This window comes from Aythya fuligula, chromosome 7 (genome assembly GCF_009819795.1).
Source record: "Aythya fuligula isolate bAytFul2 chromosome 7, bAytFul2.pri, whole genome shotgun sequence".
Taxonomy (NCBI): domain Eukaryota; kingdom Metazoa; phylum Chordata; class Aves; order Anseriformes; family Anatidae; genus Aythya; species Aythya fuligula.
The window spans coordinates 2645129-2661171 of NC_045565.1; the positions used below are offsets into that span (position 1 = coordinate 2645129).

The following is a 16043-nucleotide window of genomic DNA, read 5'->3' on the forward strand; positions in this document are numbered from 1 at the left end:
ATTTCAAAGTGCAGCATTAATAGGGAATCAGCAAGAAGCACTGAAATTCCAGGACAAACATCTATCTTATTCAATTTTTTAAAGACTCTGAGGAAAAAAGAGACATGAACTCCATGGCGTGTCTGCTTTTTTTCTCTGTCCCCCTCGTCCATGTCACCAACCTAAGAAGAACTTATCAGCCCTCTCTACAAACCTTGCCTTGCATTCAATTTTAAAAATCAATGATCCGGAAGAAACTGTAAAAATCACTTGCAATAAATTTGCAAAGGACTTGCAGACCATTGGAGTAGTAAAGAACGAGGACAGGTCACTTATACAGAGCAATCTGGATCACTTCACAACCAGTATTTTAATGCTGGTAAAATACAGTGCACGCTTATAAGAAAAAAATAAGGTAGGATAATAAGAGGATGATGTACCGCATTCTCAAAAAAGATGCTGAAGAGGACTTGAGCCATAAAAGCCAGCATCCCAGGTAACTCTTCCGCAGGGAAAAAAAAAAAAAAAAAGGATAATACAGTTTTTGAGGAAATAGTGTAGGGGGAGGTAGTAATAAGAATAAGAGGATCACATTATGTCTCTGTATAGTCCTGATGAATTGCTATTGACACGTTGCATCTAATTCAGAGGTCACAAAAATATTTCAATATATGAGAAGTACAGAGAAGAACATGAAGACTACATGAAGACTAATTAGTCTCGAATAGCATTCATTGCTGTAAGAAAGTTAAGGAACTCAGTACATCTCATCAGATAAAAGGTTAAAAGGGACATAATCACAATTTATAGCTACACACGAGCAATTAGAAAAGCTGATACTACAGAGATCAATATAAGCAATCAAAGGCATAAAAAGACCAAAATAACTTAAGGTGGAGCTAGAAATGCAAATTGAAAAATCAAGTGAAAAATGTACCTGGGGTAATTAACTATTGCAACAGGAGGCATGGGTAAATTCTCATCACTTGAAGACTTTAATATTAAATGCCTGTGTAAAATATGTATGTTGTAGTTCAAAACAAAGCTCCTGAATTTAAAAGAGAAACTGCTTGTTGAAATGCAATAGCCTGTTGAATTTAAAAATGAATCCTCATTATGCTGCCTTCTTGCCTTATATATTTAAAAGATATATTTTGAAATATAGCAACTAAGTGGAAGGAGGTTACCAAGAAAAAGGTATTCTTCCTTTCCAGAGCACAGTAACATTTAATGCTAGATTTAAAGTTAAATAAACTGCTGTTGCATCTTGGAAAATATGCACCACTCCCCCCGTGTTTATTTTTCCTCTTTCTTGTTCAGAGTTGCACAGTCCACTTAGTTGACTGTGTCTAATTTACATAATCATGCAGTTATTCTTCAGTTTTTCTGTTCCTATTTATAAAGCATTCACAAACTATTCACTTAACTAACAGCATGATTTGTTGTAAGAATTATTATGGTTGTTTCAGAGGGAAAATGCAATGTGATTAAATGAAGAAGGAACAAGGGCATTCTAGAAACGGAGGGCTCTTATCCTGCAAAGGGATTTGTAAATGAAACCTGCCCATCAAGTCCTACCCCAAATAGCCAATGAACTAAGGACGAAATCCAGCAGATACCTTTACAACTGCGTAGCCAAGAGCTTAGCAAAGACAAAAAATAGATAAACAAACCAACCAACCATGCACACAATATTTTCTGAAGAAATGGTAAAGCTCCCAAAACCATCTCGTACTTCAGAAAAAAAATTAATGAACTTGATGTGTACAGTTGCTGATATGACTCAACTCAGGTCTGAATACAAAGGCTCTAGAGGGAAATCTGCGAGTAGACCTTTGCTCTTGGATAAGTTCCAGCTTCTGATGGAAATGCATCAAGCAAGGAAAGGGCTGGATATTTAAACTGTGATTCCAGCAGAGAAGCCTTTTCTGTATGCAAAAGATGTTTTGCAGGTGCCATAGGAACTGTAGTAACTCACGCTTCTAACAAAAATGGCAGTCTGATGCAAGAACATCAAAAGTTCAGTATTTTCACCTGAAGTACCTATTTTCTGTTATTTCAAAAATGATGAGTGGGAGTACAAAAAAACCTAGATGTTTACTTGTAACGGTCATGTTTACAAACCAGCTATCTACCAGGAGCAGCCAAGAGGTTCCATGAAGGAGAAGCGATGCTACAGAGCCCCATTCATCGGAAAAAAATACACCATAAAAATGAAATCCCAAATGAGTGTTCATATGCAGTACTGCTTTTACATGTTTGTGTTAGTCCAAAATAAGGCAAAGTGATGGATTCCATTTTTGCTCGTACACAGATAATCCTGGTCCATTCAGACAGTGCACGCACCAGGAAGCACCGAAGAGATCCCACGCTAAATTGATAGAACTGCTTCAGAAATTCATACACAGCTATTCAGCAGCGTGCAGTAACTGTTCACAGTACATTATCTTATAAGCAGCGGTTCCCAAACAGTGAGGGAGATATGAGAATATTTCAGGTGAAGCCAAGCATGGAGCCCAAGAAAATCATTTTTGCGAGCCTGGCGCTGAATGTGTGAAATTCCCAATTGAATTAGCGTGAGGAGCTGCAGATGGGATAAGCTGAGGGACTGGTAGAAGGCAACAGTAAAATCCCTGGTGCAGGGACACTGAGATACCCTGAATACTGCCAACTTTTTAAGGCAAAAGTACCAAACCACCATTTCAGAAGTGGCATTGTTATTTCATATAAACCGTTCCCCGTTACTACTGCAATTATTTAGATGTTAGCAATAATGAGTACAGCTGAGTATGCAGCTAGTAGTAATGTTCTGGCTAAAAGACAGAAAACTAAACCAAAAACACGTTAAACTCAATACTTACAAGCTGTATGGTAAAATCTATTTGCACTCAAAAGTTATAGTATTAAGACTGAGGAACTTAAAATTCCAGGGACTCTTGTAAGCTAATAATTATGCCTGTGGCTACAACCATGACCTAGGATCTAGCATTTCTGTGATGCATTTCTGCCTAGGGGTTGGTACTGGTTGGTTTCAGACCCTGTCTTGGCAACCAAAGACATGGGATTTCCATGGTCAGATAAACTGTTTTTTCTACAAGGACCAATTTTGCGAGGAGCAGCAACAGGTGTTTGCCCGTGTGTTACCATAGGTAACTTTGAATCCAAAGAACTACTACAAGGTGCGCTGTCAGGCTTCTCCCGGTTTTCCTTGTCAAGTTGCAAGGCAAGTTGCTGTGTGCCCACTTGTGCTTTTGCACTGTATGGTGACTTATCAGAGGGTGGTAGTGGAGCTCTTCTTTTCTTCGCTCTGCCATCACTGGGACTTGCAGTATCGCTTTTGGGGGCTGGATGCATGTTTTTCTGAACAACCATCTCATGAGATCCGTCAAAGAGGGAAGCCCATAAGGAAGATGCAGACTCTTTTTGCTGGCAAAGCAGGAACTCGCCATCGCTCTCTTCAATTTTTCTTTGTATGATATCAGCTAAGCCCTCGTGTTTCACTGGAGAATCAATGCCTGTAATTTTAAGGGACAACAATTAACTCAGATTAAAATGCTACCAATAATTTTACTCCTCCCTAGTTCATTATTACTATTCAGAAGAGAAAATTCTATTAACTACGTCTCACGAAGACTAGGCTACTAATACAAGTATTAATGGAAAAAAATGGAAATGATTACATATACTCTCCTAGAAAAGGCAGAGGTGATATGAGGGAACTGTTTGTGTGACAGCTGGAGTTGAGAGAACAGGGTAGGCATTGGTATTTCTTACCAAGTAAAAAGTAGAAAAAAAAAAAAACAAAAAAGGTACTATATACATATATACACACACAAATTATATATATTTTGCTGTATAGTATTTGTAAAATTTTGTTTCACAAAAGGCCCATGGAAACATCTATGACTAAATACTTTTGTGCCTCCAGCCTGCAGAAAATGGGACATCTTTACATTTACCATTTTTCTTTATGTGCTTTAAGACTGTCTTGCTCCATTTCTGATCTCTCATATTGAGTTTTGTTTGTTTGTTTTATGTACACTGCAGTACTGCTAGCCTCTAAAACAACAGCAATATCTTTTCTATTTCAGGTCACACATTAAGGATTTTTAACACAATTTTAAACACAGGGTTTTACATATGAATACAGTAAATAAGCACAAAAACACTGGCATATAAAGAATGAAACAGAGTTTGTATTCTGCTCCACAGCAATATATTTGAGTATGAGCAGAATTATGCTACAGCATTACCTTTGTAAAACTTCAATATATTTGATTTACTCCCTTACTGTTCTGTGTTCATAGCTCAGAGAGGACTTTTTTGACTGCTCAGTGCTCTGATGCACAGTAACTCGGTGACCCACATGGCATTTTGAGCATCTTCGCAATTCCAATCTCAAGCAGCAAGCAGTCAGGCATTTAAAGTTGCAGTGTTTTTTAGCCAATACTGCAATGGATTCATTAAAATAAAGTGACCTACTTTTTCTAGTCTGTAAATATTATTTCTCTAATGAAACTATTAAAGTAATCCTGCTGTGTACCATTTTGCTCTGCAAAAATAGTAGTTTCAAATACATGCTAGATAGATTTTCTGAGTGTTTTTCAACATTGTTATGACAGACCAAATAATTAGGCAATTTAAGTTAGCTAAGCCTTTAAATAGCTTTAAGAACACCAAATTAACTTCATGAAACTAAAGACATTATTGTTTGGGAGACTACTTTACCTTTACGTTCTCTGAGCTTTACACCATTATCATGGTGAGCATTTACTTCTAGCGATGGCTTTTTTGAATGTGTTCAGTGCTCCCTAGTTACAGTTCAGATTGCAGGATTTTTGAGTCAAGGTAGAAAAAAAAATCATTATTTGCGCTATTACAGATTTGCAAATTCAGATTTAACGTGAACTCCTTGGCATGCAATTATGCTGCTCTTTCATTGTCTGAATTGCCCTTGAAAAACTCAGTGTTTCAACATCAACACCAGAAGCCATCTGAATACAGACAATGTTGTTTCTGTTACCCTGCAACTTGAAAAGACAAATCCCACTTACTCATATCATGGTAGACGGAGGTCGCTTCTTTTGTCAAGAACAAAGGTGGTTTCCGTGGTGACATAATCTCAATTTTCATAAGTTCTTCACAACAATGTTTCCACTGGCCTGAGAGAGAAAAAGAGAACAATGACTGGAACTTAAACAATTCAGCTTGAAAAAACTGAAGTCGTTAGGTTGTGTTAGGAAACTATCTCCAAAGAAATGCTAAACAGTAAGCATTTACTTTTGCTTAGCAGGAACACTCAGGATGCATTTGCAGTATTTTCAACTTTGATCTCATACCAACTCTCAGCATACTAAGCTATACTATATATAGTATAGTCGCTTATATGTAAGGCACAACCTTTAATTGAAGCATCTCAGCAGTAGTTATACTATAAACATTAAATACCATAATTTGCCTTCAAATCTCCAACCCCAGTATAAATTCATCACTTCTTCTTTTTTCAAATCACCCTTTAACGTTAAGGAAGCTTATAAAGTTATCAGGGGATGAACACCAGTATACTGCAAGCTGAACATTATACAACTGTTAAAGTAAAGGAACAGTTCTGTCTTTAATAGAGGATAACTTCCCTTTTATCTCTTAGCAGACAAGGAAACCTCTTTTTCTATTAATAGATTTTGACCTTAAGGAAAACAAGACACAGTAAAATTACTTTGTTCATACCAATCATTCTAAGTTTTCTGAGCACATTAATTTTAAGAGATTTTTAAAACCAGTGAAGAAAAAAGGCATTTAAATGCCAAGTGACCCATTTTCTCTGAACCCAAGGAAAACGTCTTAAAAAAATCCATGGGTATTCTATCTATAATGAATAAGTACTAGTTCTTTTTACCCCACTCCACAGCTAATTTAAAGAGGATGTCCTAGTTTTTGCTTGGTGTGTTTCTTTAATTGATAGAGCCTCTTCTCATTGTAACTCAGAGCTAAAAAGAAGTAGAAATACAAAATAAAATACTGAGGTCCCACAACCTCAATTCACTGATTTCATTGGTGTGGCCTCTGATTAGACACTGGTATTTCATTAGTCTACCTCATTCTGTTTTCTGCCCTGATGAAAAGGTCTATAAGGAACCAACTGTACTTTGTCAATGACAGCATAATATCTGACTGTTGTTCTCTAACTCACAGTTTTCTTAAGAGCAAACTACTAAGGCAGAGGAAAAAGATTAAGACAAGTTAACATATATAGTTCCTTTAATTAATATTTAGTGTTAAACAAGCAACACAATATACCACCTCAATAGCATTTCACTGTCATACTAAGAAGCAAATTTCTTCTCATGTAAGAACAGTGTTGTTCCAGAGGTTAGCCAAAGTCAGTAAGTTAGCTTCCTGAAAAAAAATTAACTAACCAGTGAAGATCCACAAACATTGTAGCATTGAATAGAGAAAAATAAAAAGACATGTGATTGGAGTATTTATTTCGTTTATACCATTTTACAGAGCCTCAGGTACAGTTGTTACCAGTTTCCAGTAAGCAGTATGTATTTGCAGTCTGTTCAGCAAGGTGTACATACTCCCCTGTGGCAAGGGGTACCAAAACCAACAGAACCAAGTAATCTAAAGCAGCAAACAGCAATTTAATTAATCCATAATGCTGCTGGGCAAGGAACATACATGTTCCTATTTACGAGGGCTGGCTGAATCTGTATTCTATCCAAAGCTCCAAATGAATCCTACGTCCTCACCACTGCCCACTAAGACTTCCAGGCCTCATACATGCTGAATCCCACAAAACCAACACACCACACCACTGACAGGATGCAGAGATAGAGGTGGATCCTCCCAGCTACAGTGGAGGAAGAGATGGTGAGAATTTAGCAGTCCTTAAAAATATCCAGAACGTTGCTAAAAGAGGCCAAGTTCATTTGAGACTGGTGGACTTGTTCCACTACTGGTTTCCTGCAAAAAGCCAGCCTGAACATGCGGACACTGGTTTAGTTAAATATTTGTCTTCCAGTGGCTTAGACCACCACCCAATATTATTCCAAAGAACATTTTTCTTCTCAATGTTGCAAACAAAGGATTATGAGGCAATTCCAATTCAAATTGTTCAAAGATTCCTTTGATGTTACATAACATCCCTCTGGAAGGGCACAGTGCCAGCACTGCCTCCTTACTCACTCAGATCATAGAAGTGCTGCCAGAAAGCCTCCATCCAGTTATGAAGTTCTTCCCTACTGTCAGTAGCAAAAAGTTGAGTCACAGCCTCTCCAGACACAGGGTTGATAACAGAAAAGTTACTAGTTCTTCTCTTGAAGTCCTTATCCACAGCTCGAATTCTGGTTTCCTACAAACGACAAACTGTGGTAATGAGTTATTGCTTCAGCTCACTCATATCAACTTATGGCCAATGACAGTGTAATGGCACTATGAGTTGGCTTTTTATTTAAAAAAAAAAAAAAAAAAAAAAAAAAAGGAACTAAGTAAGGTCAGTAATTGCTTATAAAAAATATTTTCCCATAAAACAATTCAAATGACACAATATATGAAAATAAGAGAATGGAGCAGAAATATTGCAGTCCAGGTCTAAATTACAGAATGTATGTTCTGTTCCCCCTCCCTCTGCCTTTACAAGCTCATCTCACTCACACAGCTCATCTTTCTTCATAGCAGTTCAGTGAATAACCTGTAACAGCAATAGCCAGCTCCTTTTCTCCAAAATCTTCATCTGGACAAGCATATTTTTACAGTTAGGTCTCCTAGTGTACTCCTGTGGGTCATTTTTTACGCAATGGATTCTAAATATACATTATTTTACTTGCATTTCAGTGAATCAGGACGTTCAGGGCTAATGCTACAGTGACACGTAATTAAAAAAAAAAAAAACATACCTCATCCACATTTAAAGTAGCATTTGTAGAAGTAATTCATATAGTTCTACTGAACAGATTTCCAATGAAAAAAAATTTGGTCTAATATACAAAATAATCCTATTTGTCATTTCAAAATTTAGTTTTGCCTTATTTAGAGCGCGCTAGATGGAAACAATTAAAAACATAATGTTAAGTCATTCAGAACTAACAAATCATTAGTTCTAACACTCAACTAATATCACAAACATCATGCAGCAGCACTGTTAGAGGTTTTTCCTTCTGTTCAGGGACATAGTTCAACTGATTTTTGTCATCTAGACTAGATCCAAGTGGTATTTTCATAGCATCTAGTTTCTTTGTTACGGCATTACTACAGTAAAAAATAGCACTTACCACTAACTCAGTAAAAAAAACTGTTTATGTATTTTTCATGTGTAAGATACCAAAAGATTTTAATAGAAGTCTCACAGAGCACAACTGGAAAATTTTCCAGAAAACACTGCTGTTCATCACAATGTGTTGAACAAATGAAAATAATTACCACCAGTTTATTTCCAAAAGTAAAACCATACCCCCTGAAATATCTTTGCACATACATTTCAACCAGGCCAAACGAGCAATGGGCTATTATAACACTAGCATAGCCCAGGAGAGAACCATGATCCCAAATCCCACTAGAATGATCTGTTTTGGCACCCTAGACCCAGCCAGCCCTGGAGCCTCCTGCATGGTAAGGACGTGCAGCAGCTGGGTGCTACACAAAGGTGGCACGCAGAGCACCCTGTGTTTCGAAGGAAGCTGACCGCTACAGCCAGAATTGCATTCACTGTCTGGGCAGACAGCAAAACTGACCCCCAGGTGGCCTCAGGGCACTCCTCAAGGTACAGTGGGGACAGATCAGCCATGTTGCTTCTTACACAATTCAACCAAATGTCAAAAGTCTGCTACAGATGTCAAATATACACCTACAGAAATTAAGTTTACACATTAGATCCCATGGGGATACGCCTAGTTCCGATACTCAGAAAACCCGAAGTTTTTCCATAGAATATTCCCCAGATTTTCAAGGCATTGCTGAAGTAAACGTTTGAAATAACTAACAGCTGCTTGTAGCATATCTGATGGATATGCTCATTTAAATTCTTCTGTCTAAAAATAGGAGATGAAGTAATTCATCCATAAGTGCTCTATATCCCATTAACTCAGGTAACCATAGATACCAGCAAAAAAAATTAAATCAAATAGATTAACATTTGACAGGTACGAACTTCAAGCATACCATACACACAAGTTTATTTAATGATGTTTGCTGCAGGTTTTATTCCACAACTATGTTATTATTCAAAGGAGATAAATCCTCATGCAACAACCTATACCTGATGCTTGAATATTTAAAGAGTGATACAAGATGCCATTACAGTAATGGGCTGATGAATTGGGTGAATTACACCATGAGCCCAGTTTCACTTAAAAAAAAAAAAAAAAAGTGACTTAAAGTACCATGTTATAAAACTGCCCAACCTTTCCCAGTCTTATAGATAACTGAAGCAAGTCTGCTAACAAGCTGAGCTCTCTTGCTCTTGTAAAGACCAGAACAACCAGCTGATTGCAGCAGGAAAACTGAGTTGAATCTTGAACTCAAATGACTCCTTCGGGGAGGCTGAGGCTAGTCTTACATTCTCTATATTCTATAGACTTTTTTTTTTTTTTTGAAAGTGGGGAAAATGATTTTTTTTTTTTTTTTTTTAAGCACAATGTAAGTAACCAGCCTTCGTCTATACCTTTCCCCGCAAATGAAAAAGTTCTTTGCCTGACAACACTTCTCTGGAAAGCTCATTGGTTAAGCAAAGTTAAACAAAAACAAAAGAAAGAAGCTTTTTATTGCTAGGTGCAGCCATTTCCTACTAAGCCAATCCTGAAACACTGATGAGCAGAGTTTATAAAGATCACTTCAAGACATCAAAACAAATTAGAGTTCTTGAGAAAAATACTGAAAGTCCAGTTCTGTGCCTCTGCTCTAAGGTTAAACAAACCAAAATGCATGTAGCAAATTTCTTCTATGGATTTTAATACCAAAAAACAAATCAAGAAATAAAAACACAACATCGGAAACAAAAAAATAATCTGTTCATGTGTTGGTTTCTGCTGTAATGTTAACTTTAAAAATCATGGTTTTCAATAATAATAATACATAAGACCAAATCTACCGGATTAGCTTTATTCCCTCCTTTCATCTTCATTGTTTTGTGAACTTGTATTACCGTAACACCCCACAGTACTTACCATCCAGTGGAAACGTGGATAAGTATAAAATGAAGGAGCTATATTATGATATATTGCTGTAGCATTTTACCTATCATCAGTGCAATGCAGCAGCCAAATACCAGGGTGAGGAGACATCATTATATGACCAGCCAGCACTCCATGGGGCACGAGGGAGCCATAAAGCATAGTTTCCTAACCACTTAATTTGAGCATGTGTGCTACAAGGTCCACTGCGTGGTATCTGGGTATTGTATCTGCTTCCCCTGCCACATGCAGTCATTTTCAAGCAATTGCAGAACTAAACTGAGTAATACAACACGAGATATTTGGGGGCATTTAACTGATCTGTGCTGTATTTTCACATGTACAAAGGCTTGTCTAAGTCAGACAGTGGGACAGCAACATTACTACACACAACACTGATAATTTCAGGGATGCTCTTACTGCACCAGTGCTGGAATTGCCTGACATTCATAGCAAATATTGTCCTGGCTCCCTAAACGCTCACATCGTTAAGAACTAGTATCAATACCCTTCTGTTCCAGTCCCATGGTGTACTTCTTGGTTTCTTAAAAACACTGCACGGTCCCCTTGAAGTTATACTGCTACAGCCATCACTACATTTTCCAACAAGTTTCTCTGCCTGACCTAACCCATAACAGATGCTCCAACAAGAGCCGTCATTCGCAGGAAGTCTACAGAAGCATCAGGTTGATTTTCTCCTTTCACTCCTACTACGCTGTTTAGCGATGTATCTGTGAAGCCTTAGCCAAAGGCTGAAAACATTTGTTCCTCCCCCTGCTCACCTCAACAGCTAGTACAAGCATGGAGATAGCTCTAGAACTGCTGCACTGCACGGCTCCTGATCAAAGAGGGCACTTGCAAAACATGCCAGGGAAGAAGTCATGGGCCTGCGTTCATTTAAAGTGATGTCCTAGCATTCCTGAAGCTTCCACACCCATGTCACAGAAGAGTTTTATAATATATGAAGGAGCTACAACAGGATACTGAGCAACAAATGTGAACTGTTGGTACGTGCACCTATTTGCTAAACTATCACGCATAGGCAAAGCCTTTATTATTCATTTAAAACTAAAGAAAGATACAAAATTTTAGGAACTGGACCATAAGGAACATTTCTTGTTCAGCTTGGATTCCAGCAAATTTTCTTCGCTACAGAAAATATCATTTCTCTTTTCCTACTTAGTTGTGCAATATAATACGTTATAATTACATTTGGCTGGAACAATAATAGTAACACTTGCATAATAGGAACTGCAGAACCATTCTTGCTCAACAGCAGTAGCAGTGAAGTCATCTGAAGTTGAAGTAATGACTTTGGTGGTCTTAATGGCTTCTTCAAGTCTCGATTCAAAGGGATGGGAAATAAGGTTATCATTGTGAATATTTTCCAGAGAGTTTCTCATAAATCCAGATGACTTCATTGCTTTTCAGAAAGTGTCTTGCAATTACATGTAAAGGACCAGCTTCACATTACAAATGACAGTTCCACGTATGCAAATAGAAGACATTTAGTTAGGCCATCTAGAGTTGATTTTCAATCTCAACTTTGGTTTTGAAATTGCTGTTTCAACAACAACATGTAGCAGACAAGCCCATATGATTAGCTTGTGTTCATTTAATCTGTAAGACAGTTTCATAATAAAAGAATCAAAAACCTACAGCCATTACATTATTTTCAAGAGAAACTGTTTAAGTACTAAAGCATCCAAATGTATTAAATTGCCTTTTTTTTTTTTCCTGGCTTTAATATCAAGAAGGATTCATAGTCTCCTTCTCCAGCAGCCTGACATTTTTTCAAAATGGTAAGAGATACATGATTTATGTACCTCGTACATGTTAGCTGTAAGGATACTCTGCCAACATACAAACAGTCTCCCAGCAAAAGCTTATTAAGCTGGATTTTAGATTTTAACTGTATTGGTAACTCAGAGGAGTAAAACGCCTTAGGAGAAAATGGTTAGTTTAAAAGGAAAAGCAAAACAAGGATATAGACCAAGGCAGCAAACCCTAAGGAAAGATTAGAAAGATATCCTGACAGATAATTTTAAAAAATATTCCTGCTACATTTTAAACTATGGATTTAGTCACTCCATATTTTACTAAAATTTACCATTTCCTAACTGATATTGTGAACAACTAGAAAACAGAGTTATAACAAAGTTTGACTAGCATAATTAAAAGTGACTGAAGAAGTATGCAACTCAAACTGCTCGAATATGTACCGTGGTGTAAACATTTTTTTTAAATGAACTGGAAGAGAAAGATGGCTTTGTTAAAATATAAGGCACTAGCAGAAAGGTGTTTTTAATTAAGGAATCAATTTAAAACATAGCACATTAAAAAATCCTAACAAAAGCAGTTCATATTGTTATCCCTAGTTTAAATGTTTGGTATATAGAGAGATTTTACTCTACGTGAGAATGCAATCACAGTTTCCAGGAACTTTAAAGCCACCAAGAGCTGATATTACTGTTGTAAGAAGCAGTTCTTTGTTGCTTTATGTCCCTACACATTGCCAATCCTGCCCCAGCTCCTTCCGTGTACAAATGCTTGTGTGGTCATGTAGAGATCTGGATAAAAGAATGCATTAAAGAGAACCATGGTTGAAGCCAACCCTTCCCCCCCAGCTGAGCTAATTTTAACCCACATCAGTTCCCTACTCCAATTCATCAGTCAGCTGCCCTACTGCCTGCCCAGCATACAGCAGCACAGCAGCCAGAACAAGACTGGCAAGGGGGAGAGCTTCTTTTAGAGTTACCGTTGGCATCAAGTGGTCACACAAGTACAGCACCAGAATCCAGATCAACCCATGCCTAACACAGTTCCCAAATGTTTCCATCTACTTATGCAAGATGAATCCAGCTAAGCCAATTGCAATTAACATTAAATTCCTCTGCTCATCCTTATGTGATACGAACTCTTGCTTTCAAAAACTGGTTTTGGTGCCGTCATCATCTGTTCACTCTAATGCTCTCCATTCTGAAAGGCCCTTCCAGTATCATTCCTAAACTGAATATGTAAATAGTTATTTAAAATTAAATACTTAACATTTTTAGCCAAATAGAAACATTTTAAGTTTTAAATCCAGAGTTTGCCTATCAGGATACAAACCCCCGTAATAATGCTGTAAAGAACGTCCAAAGTTATTATGCCCTGTACAAAAACAGTATTAAGAAAAGCAGCTTATTTTAAAGCACAAAAATATTTTGAACAATTTTCCAGTTCTCCCTCTAATTAAGATTGTGGCCAAATAACACAAAATAACAAAAAAGCTTTTGTTAAAATTCCACCTTGCTGAGGACAAAAGCCTCCCAGAACATTGCTAACTGACTGCAGACAATGGAACAGTCATATAACAAGTTATCACTCTTCCTAAAGAAAAACATTCTCCTTTTCACCTTTATGTTCAACAGTTTAGTGCAATAGAAGGAACTTATATCCACAGCTGAGACATTTAATGCCCTTGCAAAAAAAACTCAGCAACTGCAAATTTCACTGAAGCATATCCCACTGATATCCTACCTATAAAGCTTTCTGCATACTAGCAGCTCAGAGCCAAAATGACTGTAGGTGTATGTCTTAAAACAAGAAACAACCTCTTTCAAAATAGTAATTATAAAAAACACAGAGGCAAACAAACAAACAAAAAAGCCCCACATACAATCATTTTTACCTTGTTGATGGAAACTGTCAATGCTGGCTCCAGTTTAGCCTCAATTTCTTCTGGTGAGTTATAACAAAAGAGCTTTCCACCTCTCAGTACGCAGTACAGCCTCCTCCAGCTAGTTAAACTTCCTATCATTTGCTAAAGAGAAGAAGCAGAGAATTGCCAGCCATAAACTACAAATTAAGAGCATGGTATGAGGTACACACAGATTAGCCTGTGTGATCAAAAATACTTCTCTACACTGAATTAATTCTTTCTTAAAACAAAGGCCTTCTGTTGCAGAACACTTTGGAATCACCATTTTTTGAAATGCTAGCAATAGCTTAAATGTCTTTTGGTATTTTACAGTTTTCCCAGATTTACTGTCTTATGACACCCACAGTACAGAATCTACTGGTTCACACAGACTGAAGCCTAGAATTGGTGTCTACAGTAAGAAAAAGATCACCTTTATTAGCTACATTATTAAACAACAGAAGAAATAAAAAGTATTTCACTTTGGAAGTATGCAGTATATTCAAAGATATTTGTCTAGGATCTCCATACTCAAATGATTTTTTGAACAGCTTTCATAGATGCATTATAGTTTCATGACCAGTTTAGACCATATAATTTAGTACTCCTGACAGATGAACCAGCCCCTCTGCTTACCATCTTGTTTGCCTAGTTGTGCAATGAACCGTAACAGAGAAGTTAGCAGAGTTCACATGAATCGTTTTTGGAGGGATGAGTTTAAATATTGTTCCCCAGCTGGATTCACCATTCTAGCACGAGAGGTGCGTACATGGATAGGAGCAATGGGACTATTAGGACTGCTGCCGTCAAGTACCAGCCTAAAGGCATTCTGAAACAACTGTACTTGATCTGTATTTAATAGCCTAAATAGTTTTATTGATAAGCACATGAAGTAAACGTTTATTTCTTGACTATTAGCCACTGTTTGTAAACAATGAACAAAAAGATGCTGTTTATAAACAGTGACTGTCAGGTAGAATCCCCTCCCTTGCTAGAGGCAGGACAGGTAGAAAAATAAGCTACTCAAGAAACCACTCCAGGAAAAAACAAATGTTTTAACAGTGGAGTGTGACAGCTATTAATAGAAGAGGATATAAACACAAGCAAGATCTTATTACCTGCTGATTCAGAAATCCTGCCATCATGTCCCTAGTCATACAGGAAGGCTGAACAACTAAACGGCAGCACATGTTTCCGTACAGGGGGAGCCAAAAAGAAGATTCCTCTGGGAGAAAAGACCAGACCAAAAAAATAACCACACAACCAACCAAACAACAAACAAAGCACAAACACACACACACACACACACAAACAGTTCTGAATATTTCCCATAAACATATAGTTTAACTTTTTACATTCATTTTTACATAAATAAACACTTTACATTCAAATATACTTCATCCCTTAAGATTAGATTGACTGATCTTTAGTTATTTTATTTTTTTTTAAATCATCAGAAGTTCTAAAAGAATTTCAAGTAAAAATGGAGATAGTGTTCTGCAAGAACATGTTATTGTTACAAAAGAAATGTAGCTCTAAATCTAATTTCACAGCTAGAAATACTTTGAATCAAAAAGCACACTGGCCACCTCATCCAAGTAGGATCCCTGAGCCCACCCCAACTTGGGCATGGCTTTTTATGTAAGCACTTTGCTCCAAATTGTTTATTAGGACTTGAATTTGTATCTACTTCTGTCTTCTGCACTAGAAAAGTATTCAGGATTCCAAGGAATTACCAATAAATTGCAGCCTCTCTCCTCACTCAGCTCTGCTATGCCAAAGGCATTCTCTTCTGTAATTAGAAGCAGGTAAAGCAACGTTCCATTGACATGACTCTGTCTTTAGTCATGTTTTAGAAATGCTTGTAATGAACCAAAACACCCAGGTATGTCATTTCTCACCAGAATAAGTTATGGAAATTAATGATAGAAAAAGAAATTTGAAGAAGAAAAAGTAGAAAAGAGTAATAAAAGAAAGGCTTACAAATTAATATCAAAGATACGTAGAATTTTTCATCTAAATCTTCAAGAAACAAATGTCCCATAAATATTCAAAATGAATGAAGTGTAAAGACTTATATTCTCTTTGGGATCAAATCTACCCATGTAAAAGATGAAGTTCCCAGAAGTGACAGTCAGCTACAAAGGCCCATGTCTTAGTTTAACAATTAGGGGATGGATTACAGAAAGGGCTATACTTTAAGAAAATAACGG

The 16043-nt window shown here is 37.1% G+C and overlaps 1 protein-coding gene across 4 annotated transcripts in view; it reads right to left on the minus strand.

Moving 5' to 3' along the window:
• Positions 1 to 515: 515 nt before the first annotated feature.
• Positions 516 to 16043, minus strand: part of RTKN2 (rhotekin 2) — a 43900-nt gene continuing 28372 nt past the window's right edge. For all 4 annotated transcript variants that reach the window (XM_032191526.1, XM_032191527.1, XM_032191528.1 and 1 more), the window contains 5 exons: positions 14949 to 15055; positions 13822 to 13953; positions 7168 to 7333; positions 5034 to 5141; positions 516 to 3494 (listed from right to left, as the gene is read on the minus strand). In XM_032191526.1, the coding sequence (XP_032047417.1) occupies positions 2962 to 3494; positions 5034 to 5141; positions 7168 to 7333; positions 13822 to 13953; positions 14949 to 15055 (1046 nt within the window). In that variant the 3' untranslated portion in view covers positions 516 to 2961. The remainder of the gene's footprint in view (positions 3495 to 5033; positions 5142 to 7167; positions 7334 to 13821; positions 13954 to 14948; positions 15056 to 16043) is intronic.